Below are 13,038 nucleotides of genomic sequence, written 5' to 3' on the forward strand. Positions count from 1 at the left end.
TCCAATGGTGCGAAAAATACGGTACTTTATTAGAAATTGCAAAAGAAAATTCTGAGAAAGCCTAAATCCCCCATAGAAAAATCGTGTGTGTATATATATATATATATATATATATATAGTTTTTACAAATAAACAAAAATGTGAAGTAGTTTAATTAACTTCTCTTTGTACAATCAAAAGAGCTACTTGAATGAGATGTGGGCCTAGGGTACACTTGGCAAATAGACTACCAAGCTATGCTGCAGCACACAAATTAATTATTTTGCAATTCTTTAATTTACTGAAATGTACATTAATCCAAAAGACAGTCACACTGAACAATCCAAAATTAATGTGCCTAAACCATAGGACTATAAGGTCCTGAAGCAGTTTTAACTCAAATAATCTGACTTCATGGCTTCAGTGATAAAGCAACTTTGAAATTCTTATCAACAGGTATCCTCCACTTTCAGTATTGATGCTGAATATTGTTAAGCATTCTATTTAAAAAATACAAGGGCACAAAATTCTATTGTTTGCAAAAAAGGAATTTTTTTAAGGAGATGAATAATATCAGCATTATCTACTAAAACAAGAAAACCAGCTAGACCGAAGTCTCGATGAAGTGTCAACGAGTCTGTTCTTCCGTTTCATGATTTGAGGATACCAGGTCCATAACTTGTGCGCCTTGAAAACTGCTGCAAAGTCAAGAGCAGCCATTGCAACAGATTGTTAGATCTGGGATTCCATTGAGATTCTACTTAAAGTCACCAGTGCTCTCTCATACGGCACCTCCATAACATTGACTTGGTTAGAAGTTTTGGCTGACTCTTCAGAAATTTCAGAGTGGATGATTAATGCTTCAGCACTAAAGGACCGGGCTCTTAGTCCTAATCTTGGTGCTGGTGCTGGTGCTGGTGCTGATGAAGAGGAAGAAGAAGATGAGGATGTTCCAGGTTCTCCACCCACTGCTTTTTCCAAGGTGGTGTATTCTTGCTCCTTCCTGTCTAGGTGCTTGGCACTACAATAAGGAGCATAAACCTCGGTGGTTTCTTCAAATTGGAGGCAGTTGACTTTGTAGTACTTCTTCTTCATTTGCAGGACGTCATTGAACCGGTGCCCCCAAAGGATTTCTCGAGGCACATATGAACTCCTTGACTGATGGGATGTCCCCGTTGAATCTCCAGTGTAAACAAATGTAACCAGGATCTCAAAGTTGTCTTTAGCAAGAGCCTTCCTGTCCATATCATACAATGGGCTGTCCTGGTTAATTTCGTGGATAATGGTCACTGGGGTTGCAACAATGATCTGGTCATTTAACAGTTTTAAGTCCTTGTATTCCATTGTCATCCTTCCCACTCTGTCTTCCACATACCGCAAGAGCTGGGCTCTCACTGTGCCTTCTACCATATGATTAGGGCGGAAATCACCTATCCGCCACATCAAACAGAGTTTGCCATCTCTTAAGCCTACCGTGGCATGATAGCTGAAGCGGATGGTCTGAGCTCGCTTCCGGGCAGTGGCCATTTTGGCCAAGGCAGCACCGATGATGAATGTGTCAATGATGCAGCCTAACACTGACTGTATGATAACTATCAGGATTGCGACAGAGCACTCTTCGGTGACACAACGGGATCCATAGCCTATGGTCGTTTGGGTTTCAAGAGAGAATAAGAATGCCCCCGTGAAACTATGGACACTGACAACACAAGGGGTCGTTCCTTCATCAAGTGATAAATCACCGTGATGGAGTGCAATCAACCAAAAGACCAAGCCAAAGAACAACCAGGAAAGGATGTAGGACAATGAGAAGATCACAAACATATGGCGCCATTGAATGTCCACTAATGTGGTGAAAATGTCGGCCACATAGCTCTCCCACTCCCCAAAGATGTGCTTGAAGTAGACATTGCAGCTTCCATCTTTCTGGAGAAATCGCTTTTGCATTCTTTTAATCCCAATCGAAGTTGTGTCTTGGTAGCTGTGTGCATGTCTGAGTTTATTCGTTTCCACACTTAAAAGCTTCTCACCAGGCTCAGCCATGCTTCTTTAATCTGTGCTGTGTGATTAATTCAGAAGATGCAATTAAAGATGCCAATCACCAGCTGGTCTCGCTCTTGCTCTCTTCATTTATAACCTGCAGATGAAACCAAAGAGAAAAAAATTCATATTTTTGCCTCTAAGTGAATACAAAAGCATATATTTCAGTGTCTGTGTGCGTGGTTAGCATGGATGAGGAGGGCGCACTGCTGCAGATTGGGAAATTTGACACTTACTGCTGAATGAGAAGGCAAAATGTACAGCGTGACCACAGGTTACAGGCAAGACGTTGAATTTCTTAGTGCTCCCCTGTGTTTTTTCTACCTATGAATTGAAAAGCAACACAGCAGACAAAGGCTTGGGCTAGAACCTTTCTCCATTGTGTGCTAGATTTCCATTTGCAGAAATGCAGATGTTCAGAAGTGACACCCCTTACATGTAATTTGAAGCGGTACACTCCATGGACCACCTCATTCATTCAGCTCCATTCAGCATATCCAGCCCATATGGTGAACATTTCGGGGGCCCAGGGTGGAGAAAACAGCCACAAGAGGCTTTGTATTCTGGTCTGGCAGCTCTGTCTGCTCCTTGTAGCTCCCATCAGCCTTGGGAGCATGGCCCAAAAACCATTGATGATGGGAGTTCACGAGAGATTGATTTATTAAATACTGTACATATACCACCCTTCATCCAAGAACCACAGGACAGTTTACGAGATAAAAACACAAAAATACCTGATAGTAACAAACGAAAACAATAACTCCACAGACAGTTTAAAAGGCCATAGGTTGATTAATAATAATAATAATAATAATAATAAAATTTATTTATACCTGCCCTCCCCGGCCAGAGCTGGGCTCAGGGCGGCTAACACCAGTAAAATTACAATAAAAACATAATGGGGGGCGGGGGAGAAAAGGGGGGGGACCAATTTAAAATGCAGCCTCATTTTAATAGTAGATCAAAACCATAAGGGGAGGGAAACATAAGGGTCCAAAACCAAAGACTGAGTCCAAACCAAAGGCCAGGTGGAACAGCTCTGTCTTGCAGGTCCTGCAGAAAGATGTCAAGTCCCACAGGGCCCTAGTCTCTTGTGACAGAGTGTTCCACCAGGTCAGGGCCAGTACTGAAAAGGGCCTGGCCCTAGTTGCGACCAATCTAACCACCTTGTGACTTGGGACCTCCAAAGTGTTGTCATTTGTGGACCTTAAGGTCCTCCACGGGGCATACCAGGAGAGGCGTACATGGGTCCTAGGCCGCATAGGGCTTTAAAGGTCAAAACCAGCACCTTAAACCTGACCCTGTACTCCACTGGGAGCCAGTGCAGTTGGTAAAGCACTGGATGAATGTGATCCTGCGGCAAGGACCCCGTAAGGAGCCTCGCCACGGCATTCTGCACCCACTGGAGTTTCTGGGTCAGCTTCAAGGGCAGCCCTGCGTAGAGCGAATTACAGTAGTCAAGCCTGGAGGTGACCATCGCATGGATCACTGTGGCCCCAAGGCCTGTTCTACTACATCAACCACAGATTAGCTGCCCTAAGGGTCACCCAGGAAAATCACAAGTGAGCTATCATTTTTTCTACCCAAGCAGCAAGTTGGATAGGCTCTGTCCTATGAGGCATATAGTACATCTCATTTAGGATGTGCTAAAAAACAAAGACTCCCTCAGCCACGCAAGTAATGACAGCCGTGCAAAGACAGTTTTCCAAAACACTTTAAAGCCTAGCATACTTTCCTTTTACTTTTTTGGTCGAAGAATGATTGTGACATATGGTGTCGTATCCTCAGAATATGGCCTTCATTAAAAAACACAACATTCATGCTTCCAAAAATACTTCTTGGAACACAGTTATTGGAAATATTCATATGACTTGCTGTAACTGCAGCTTTAAAACACCCCTCGCCATTTTTCCCCCCTCATTTTTTTTTTCATCCATTGCGCTCTCGTGAACCGACATTTTAATACGCTGTCTTTGAAAAACAAACAGCAATTGGAAAGCGTCGTGGTGATTTAAGGAGCTGCACATTAAGAGGTGTGAAAAGGAAGTGCATTGCAATGAAAGGCCAGTAATCTCCCATTTAAAAACATGCTTGGGGTTATAATTTGTTTTTCTCCCCCCTCCCCCCCCCATATTGACTAGGTCAGACAACAGCTTATGTGAGAACAAATGTAATGCTGGCCTGAGCCACAGCTAAAAGGAGTAATTGTCTTGGAAGGGAATCCAGGACAAGGCAGGCAATAATATGGAAAGAAAATCTCAAAATAAGTATTTATGATGGGCTTTTCAAGAATGAAAGAGACCGAGGGCCTCTCCAGACTGCTGCCTTTGTGTGGCTGTTCTGCAACATGTTCTTGGCACAGTAGTATTGCATTAGTAGTGGATTTATTCTGCCTTAGTCTGCTATGCTATGTTGCTTCAATGCTACCACATTATTGTTCTCCAGAGGAGCTAAAGAAGGACCAAAATAAACCAAAACATTTTTTTAAATTTTTGTTTAAAAAGGTATGTGATTTCAGCAGCATATCAACCGGTTGAAAATGAAACAGTGTGGCCACCCTATAATTTTGCAGGGGCGAACAGTATTGAAAGCAGGATCATGGGTGACAACCCCAATGGTAACAAGAGCACAGAGCATCATGAATGCGCAACAAAAAGAATACCTGGAGGAGTGTCAACTCAGACCCTCCAAATGTCCCTATTTTCCAGGGACAGTCCTGGATTTACAGAAGCCGTCGCAGTTTCTGATTTGATCCCAATATGTCCCGCTTTCCCCTATTTTCATTGGAGAAATGTTGGAGGGTATGTTTGGTGTTATGAGAACCCTGAGCCAAGGAGATAAGTAACTTTACAACCTTTAGAAGATACCTGGATAGGGGAGGGTTTTTTAAAATGTTGAATGTTTTATTATGTTTTTATATAAGGTGGAAGCCGCCCAAAGTGCCTGGAGCAACCCAATCAAATGGGTGAGGTATGAATAATAAAATTGTTGTTGTTTTTGTTGTTGAGAGCCAGTGTGGTGTAGTGGTTACGAGTGGTGGACTCGTAATCTGGTGAACCAGGTTCACGTGTCCGCTCCTCCACATGCAGCTGCTGGGTGACCTTGGGCTAGTCACACTTCTCTGAAGTCTCTCAGCCCCACTCATCTCACAGGGTGTCTGTTGTGGGGGAGGAAGGGAAAGGAGATTGTGAGCTGCTTTGAGACTCCTTAGGGTAGTGATAAAGCGGGATATCAAATCCAAACTCTTCTTCTTCTTATAGAATAGAGTGTCTATTTTCATCGGAGAAATCTTGCAGGGTATGCCAACTGCAATGGTTGTTTGGGTCCAAGGAGTACCTGCCAAATCATGCAACATTGGAAATAAATAATATTACCAGTTCATATTTACAGTATTTTTAAAAATCTGACAGCATTTATGACTGGACAGTGTTGTGTTGGGGTTCACTTCCAACATGGTGCACAGTCAACAAACTGATCAGATCCATGCTTGCAGATTTAGCCTAAGTATATGATGGGGAAATCTTGCATCAATGTCATGAAATGGGCTAGAGATGCAATATTGAGGTTACTCAGCAACCAAAGGGGGACATCAAAGCTTCTCCTCGCCTGACATCCCATTCTGCATAAGGCTTGCTCTTGGACTGTGAAGCTGCACTAGTAGCAATGAAAAATTGGCTCCGCTGATGCACCCAGATAGCCCTGACCCTGCAGTGTCCAGATAAAGACAGTGGTACCTCTGGCTGTGAACAGGATCCGTTCCAGAGCCCCGTTCGCAACCTGAGCAGAACGCAAGCCGCGTCTGCACGTGTGCGGGTCGCAATTCGCCGCTTCTGCACATGTGTGTGACGTCATTTTGAGCGCCTGCGCATGCGCAAGCGGCGAAACATGGAAGTAACCCATCACGTTTCTTCCAGGTTGCCGTGGAATGCAACCTGAAAATGCTCAACCTGAAGCGTCTTTAACCAGAGGTATGACTGTAACTGCAATGCCAGTGTTGAAATGGCAGCTCTGTGATGCCTCACCAGCACACCAGCAGCCTCTGCACTGTCTGCTCACAATAACTCTGGTATTATGGGATATATAGGGTAGGCATCTATGCATCATGAAAATAAAGGAAATGTATCACCAAAAAAAAGGAGAAAAGAGGGCACATATCTCCCTTGGGAAGTTGTAGACTCTCCTTCCTTGGAGGTTTCTAAGCAGAGGTTGGATGCTCATCTGTCATAGATTCCTGCATTGCAGGGGGTTAGACTAGATGACCCTTGGGCTCCCTTCCAACTCTAAGATTCTATGATGGATTCTATGGCATTCACAAAGCATATGCATATGCTGATTGATATGTATAGATCAGGGCCAGATTTAGGTTTGATAACGCCCTAAACTACTTAAGGTAATGGGGCCCTTTATATGTCCAGCTGTCCTTTGTCTACAAAAAAAAATTGTCACTGTTTTTTGTGTTGAATAGATGCTATATGGTAATTTATGGACCTAATATGTATGTAAAGCCATTTGCCATTGTTGCTGTACGTAGGTTTCATTTTATTTGTTTATTATCTAATACAGTGGTACCTCAGGTTACATACACAGGTTAAGAACGGACCTCCAGAACGAATTAAGTACTTAACCCGAGGTACCACTGTATTTTGGAAATGTACATCCAGGGGTTTTTTCCCTTTAATTTTTTGGGGGGCCCCCAAGAGAGTGGGGCCCTAAGCTATAGCTTGCTTAGCTTACACGTAAATCCGGCACTGGTATAGATGCAAGTTTAGAAACAATCGTAAGGATTTAAATATTTTTGGTGGTGGTGTTGTTTTCATATTGCCCTTCACCCAAAGATCACAGGGCAGTTCGCAACATAAAATTGCAAAATAAAACACGAAAGAGAAAAGAGAAATGCAGTACATCCCACTGTAGGGAGGACTGTGAACACGCAACCTGTGTACCTGCATATGACAGGTGCATCAGATCCCTGCCCTCCCTTCTTACGGTTCTTTAAACTGGATTTGGACCAGACAGCCCCTTCAAACAAGAGAACTGTCTACTGAAATTGAGTCCTCTGTTCTGAAAGGAGAAAGACTACATGAAGGGGAGGCTCGTGATGATTTGTTGTTTGTGGCATAGACATGAAATGACTGCTCTGGGTGCACTGAGAGTTGAAGGACATTGGCTTCTCCATCCATGATCTAACTGAACAGGAAATTTTGTTTGCCATTCTCTTCCACTCTGATCTTGACCTGGGTGCTGCTGTACGGTCTGCAGCAGCACTAAGATGTTGCCCTCAGACCACCAGTTTAGAATTGGGAGAGTCTGTGTAAAACCAAGCTGCTGTGCTGTCTTGAAAACAGAAACATGTCTTGGTCGTGGAAGCATTGTCATTGGAAAAAGCCTTGACACAGACCTGCAGTTCCTGTAAACAGCCATTGTGATGCCATTGTCTAGTCACCGCAGAAAGTGGGAAATTTGAATTTTTCAAGAATCTGGTCATAGGGGAAAAGTGAAGAAAGCAGCACGAAACCTATGTTCCAAAGTATTTCTGTTCTGAGAATCGGATTAAATAAATAAAAATAAAAAGAAAATAGCCTGGGACTTTGCTTGAAATGGGGGGCATTCCCTCTGTAATCTCCAAAGCATGCAATGAATTCGACTCAAGCTTTGGTTTAGTAGTCGCATCACACTTTCACACTACTCATCCGTGAGGGTAGGAATGAGCTTTAGTGCTTTTTGTTTTTTGTTTCATCCTTTCCCAGTGAAGTTGTGTAACCTTGCGAGACTTTCTGTTCTGAGACTAAGAAATGTGAAGAACTGGGACATTTTGACCTGTTTTGAAATCGGACCATCCACTGGTTACTCATTTTCAAGAAAAATAAATTTGTTTCAGCAGGCAGCATCTCAAATGAAGCCCTTTCTCTGATTGGCTATATGTGAATGTGAATTTAGTTTTCACTTCCCCAGGTCTCTATGGAACCAGAGGCTGTGCTCCAAAGACTTCAGGTATGTATACACAGATACACACTCTATGTGTGAGGAGATAAACTTTTGCTTTCATGGGTCCTGCTGACATCCCATTGAGATCAGTGGACCTAAGAGCTTAGTGCCCTTAGGGTCCATTGACTTAAATGGGCTCCTTCCTCTTCTGAGGGTGCGCAATGAGCTTAGAAGTCTCAAGCTTTGCACCCAGTTGGTCAATGTTTACTTCCAGTGGGATTCATATTAGCTGTAGAAGGTAAAGAAAAGTCTACACTAGAATGACTATGTTCAAATTGTGGAATTTCTCCTGGCCTTTGGGAAATGCATCTCTTTGAAATGGCATTTGGTAGCATTGATTTTTATGAGGGATGGTGATTCAACAAGACTGGATCTATCGCTTTGTCCCTTTTGGTCATTGCATTTGGTTTTAGTAAATGACACCTTGAACTTATGGAGAGGGGAAATATGCAGACTTGAATTCAGAGATGTTTTGCACTGAAGTCCTCTATCCCCATCACAGAGACTCAATCAACCCTCTGAGATGGATTTTTGGGAGGTCCCCTGTTGCTTGAGCAAAGTTCTGCTCATCTATCTCTGAATTCATCCAACAGTTTACATGCCTAAGATGAACGGGTATAAAATCACAGAGCTAGAAAAGCCGCTAAATTTGAACTTCTGCACTGAGATAGACATCTCTACTCAACACAGAACACAATTTCATAGCCTATGTGTTACATAGATTGATTATCTAAGATAGGTTTAGGGAAACTTTTCCAGTCAAAGGACCACTTTCCCTTGTGGGAAACCTTATAGCGACCACATGCCAATGGGGGGGTGAGGCCAGAGGCAATGAATATAAATTTTACTTTTGTACTGTAGGCTAGTTTCGACACACATGGCGACTCCCCTGTCTATCCTCCAACAATCAAGCAAGACGCATTATCAAAATTCAATGACACATTCGAGCCAGGCAACCACTCAAGAAAGTGTGAGGCAAAGGCTGTGGCCTTGAAAGAGAGAGTGTGGTCTGGGAGGGGGCAGAGCCTGGAGAAAGTCCCAAGGGCCAGAGAGACCTAGAGATTCCCCACCCCAATGTAAAGCATCCTTGACAGATGTGTCTCTCCTGTGTTTCCATCTTCACTTGCTGCTCTGCCTAGACACTCCTCTTGGCAAAGCCTTTTATCTCCGTGCATAATCTTAATTTTCATTTTTAAATGCATATTGTTTGCCACTGCTGTCCCAGATGACCACCTTGCTATGCGAGATTCACTGGATGCATTCCGGTTATTGGAAATCTAATAACTATGGAACCAACGGTTCATATCTAACAAAAATATAGATGCTCATGAATGGAAATATAGATGATGAAAGATACCGATACCATAGATGCTCATGAATGAAATACATACCACCCACCGTTTACCCAGTACAGATTCTGGTTGAAAACAATCTGACAGCTGTGGCCTTGTCACCATGTAACGATATGGTGGCTTTACATGGAGAGCTACAGTAACATTGGAAATGAATTGTTGCAACACATGTTTTTTCCTCCCTGCCTTCCTTTGCAGTAGGACTTTGTATACACTGTGGCATATGTATGGTGTGTACACAGTTTTAAATAAACCTTAGTACTTTTTTTCCATTGGAAACTAGGAGTGTAATTGTGCTATTCTTGCATTGGGAATATAGATAATTTTTTAAAAAATTAAGATTAGGAAAGAATCCCACACAAGAATGCTAGATTTTGTAGAAAGCAAGACAAGTGAGAATAAGAATAAGAATAAGAATAAGAATAAGAATAAGAATAAGAATATTTATACCCCACCCATCTGGCTGGTTTCCCCAGCCACTCTGGGCAGCTCCCAACAGAATATTAGACAATAACATACTTGAAAGTTAGTGGAATGTAAAAATGGTTTGCACCCTATATCCTTCTATAGTGAGTTTTTGTTGCTCTCTTCTCCATACATGTATGGACCAGTTGAGTAATTCCTTCCATTTAAGGAGGTCCTTATATTGCTTGTATAAACAACAACTTCAAGAACCAGTGGGGAGATTTGGGGAAAGGAAACAGAGAACTCAGTTGCCCCTTCATTTTGAAATTTTGCCTTATTCTTCTGTGCTTTAAAAATAGATCAAAGTAAAGTACAATAGTTTGAACATGGGAATATAAATATGCTTGAAATGAGCTGGAATCTATGTTTAGTAGGAGCAAAATACTACTTGGATTGGTCTCAATAGAGACGCCTTAATATGTCAATATAAAAGTGTTTATTAAACATTTGAAAGAAAGACATAAATAGCACAGAGCAGGAGGCTGTTATGCAGACTTGAATGTCATGCAACGGTGCTGTCATCCACACTAGAACAGCCTACAGAAACATTTAATTCATCTAACTGAAACCAGATCCTGTTAAAAAAAAAATGGAGGAGGTGGTACTTGGCCAATGATGATTGACAGAAGGATGGGGGAGTCCACAGAAGTTGACTGCAGCTGGTTCCTTTGGCAGTCAGATCCATGGCCTCCAAAGGCAGAAGGGATCATTGCTCTCAACTGATTGGACCTCCTAAGTTAGATGGGACATGAAGATGTAGCTACCAATTTCTGCATTAAGGTCAGAAGTGGAGACTGGCAGCATATGATCCTAAGCATCTTTACTTGCAAAATCCTACTGAATTAAATGGCGCTTGCTCCCTTGCAGATAGGTTTAGGATTCCAGCCCAAATTTGATTTGATTAAGATCACTTGCGCTATCTCAGATCTGCACCCCTAAAAAAGTTTATGATGTCTCCCAGTATTAAAAGATACACTAAATCCAGAAATGTGTGTTTATGTGTGCATTTGTTTAAAAAAAAAAAATCAGCATTATGTGTGTCCTCCATTCTCTAAGGACTTCAATATATTTTATTGTTGATGCTAAATTCAGTATTTTAATGTTGTTTTCAGCACTCTATTATTTATTCCTGGAGCCGATATGTGGCTACTTTTAAAACCTTTTAAGGGACATGGGGCTAATCCCCTGGAACAAAGCAACAGAGCAGGATATAAATCACCTTGTGAGGTAAGCTACCTTGAGAGAAAGTGATTGGCCCATGATCCCCTAAGGAGCTTCATAGCTAAAGTTCCTCTCCACCACATCTAGATATCTATTAGGTAGATATTCTGATCATCATTATATTTTCAGGATTTTGTCAATACCAAGAGTCAGAAACACTGTTTCCTAAAAATTTATCCTGCCATATCTGTGTGAGTGACTCTTATGCCACACCAACTGTAGGCCTCATCAACCCTTAACCAAATCATAAGTTCATACAACCAAATACTATACAGTGGTACCTCGGGTTAAGTACTTAATTCCTTCCGGAGGTCCATTCTTAACCTGAAACTGTTCTTAATGGGGCCTTTAGCTAATGGGGCCTCCTGCTGCTGCTGCACCACCGGAGCACAATTTCTGTTCTCATCCTGACGCAAAGTTCTTAACCCAAGGTACTATTTCTGGGTTAGCGGAGTCTGTAACATGAAGCATATGTAACCTGAAGCTTATGTAACCCGAGGTACTAGGTAAAGGTAAAGGTACCCCTGCCCGTACGGGCCAGTCATGTCCGACTCTGGGGTTGCACGCCCATCTCACTTAAGAGGCCAAGGGCCAGCGCTGTCCGGAGACACTTCCGGGTCACGTGGCCAGCGTGACGAAGCTGCTCTGGCGAGCCTGCACCAGCGCAGCACACGGAAACGCCGTTTACCTTCCCGCTAGAAAGCGGTACCTATTTATCTACTTGCACTTAAGAGTGCTTTCAAACTGCTAGGTGGGCAGGAGCTGGGACCGAATGACGGGAGCTCACCCCACTGCGGGGATTCGAACCGCCGACCATACAATCGGCAAGTCCTAGGCGCTAAGGTTTTACCCACAGCGCCACCCGCGTCCCTACACCCGAGGTACTACTGTATGTCTAATCAATATATGTACATTTTCACCCCTTTGCCAGAAGTAGAGAACTTGACTGTTTCTCTCCAGATTTCTTTTCCCAAGGAACCTCATGGGTTACATGCAGCTTTTGGAACACAGAAAATGCCAGTCCTCACTTCCAGCTCTTGCTGGCAGAGAAGAGTAAATGAATTTCTTGCGGTTCTAAGCAAGACATGATGTAATATAACAGCACATTGACTAACAGGTAAAAGGCATCTCACCAACAATCAGAGGATCAGATTTCATCACTTTCTGTTAATGTGGCCTGAACTCTCAAGTAGTTTTAAAAATTATAATTAATAGACTGTTTCGTTGACATTTCAACCAGCAGTGCTTAGCTGATTCAACAGTGAATGGGCATAGCAGCCGAAAGGCATTGGTCTCGTAGTGTGTTTGTATAACCGAAACTGCTAATTGGTCATTTCAAGACTTGCATTTCTACAAGTTAGAAAATGCATGCATTGGGTATTAGCTATTCAGAACATGTATATAATAGGCACTCCATTATTTGGGACAGAGGGTATTTCCTGCTGCAGGAAAATGACTTCTAAGAGGATGGTTCCTTTTCAGGGTCCTGGCCAATCTTGAACAGCATACCCTCCAACATTTCTCCAGTGAAAATAGGGACGTCCTATTCCATCATCGGGACGCGGGTGGCGCTGTGGGTAAAAGCCTCAGCACCTAGGGCTTGCCGATCGAAAGGTCGGCGGTTCGAATCCCCACGGTGGGGTGCGCTCCAGTTGCTCGGTCCCAGCTCCTGCCAACCTAGCAGTTCGAAAGCACCCTCGGGTGCAAGTAGATAAATAGGGACCGCTTACTGGCGGGAAGGTAAATGGCATTTCCGTGTGCTGCGTTGGCTCGCCAGATGCAGCTTTGTCACGCTGGCCACGTGACCCAGAAGTGTCTCCGGACAGCGCTGGCCCCCGGCCTCTTGAGTGAGATGGGCGCACAACCCTAGAGTCTGTCAAGACTGGCCCGTACGGGCAGTCCTTTACCTTTACCTTTATCCCATCATCATTATCATCACAACAGCAAAAAAACAAGATTTTGGCTTTTTTTGAAAAAAAACTAATACAACATGTAA

The 13,038-nt window shown here is 43.1% G+C and overlaps 1 protein-coding gene across 3 annotated transcripts in view; it reads right to left on the reverse strand.

Moving 5' to 3' along the window:
• Positions 1-257: 257 nt before the first annotated feature.
• KCNJ16 (potassium inwardly rectifying channel subfamily J member 16) overlaps positions 258-13,038 on the reverse strand; it is a 44,241-nt gene continuing 31,460 nt past the window's right edge. For all 3 annotated transcript variants that reach the window (XM_083427794.1, XM_083427795.1, XM_083427793.1), the window contains exon 2: positions 258-2,116. In XM_083427794.1, coding sequence (XP_083283920.1) covers positions 712-2,022 — 1,311 coding nt within the window. In that variant the 5' untranslated portion in view covers positions 2,023-2,116 and the 3' untranslated portion in view covers positions 258-711. The remainder of the gene's footprint in view (positions 2,117-13,038) is intronic.

This window comes from Podarcis tiliguerta (genome assembly GCF_965153285.1).
Source record: "Podarcis tiliguerta genome assembly, chromosome: 2".
Lineage (NCBI taxonomy): Eukaryota > Metazoa > Chordata > Lepidosauria > Squamata > Lacertidae > Podarcis > Podarcis tiliguerta.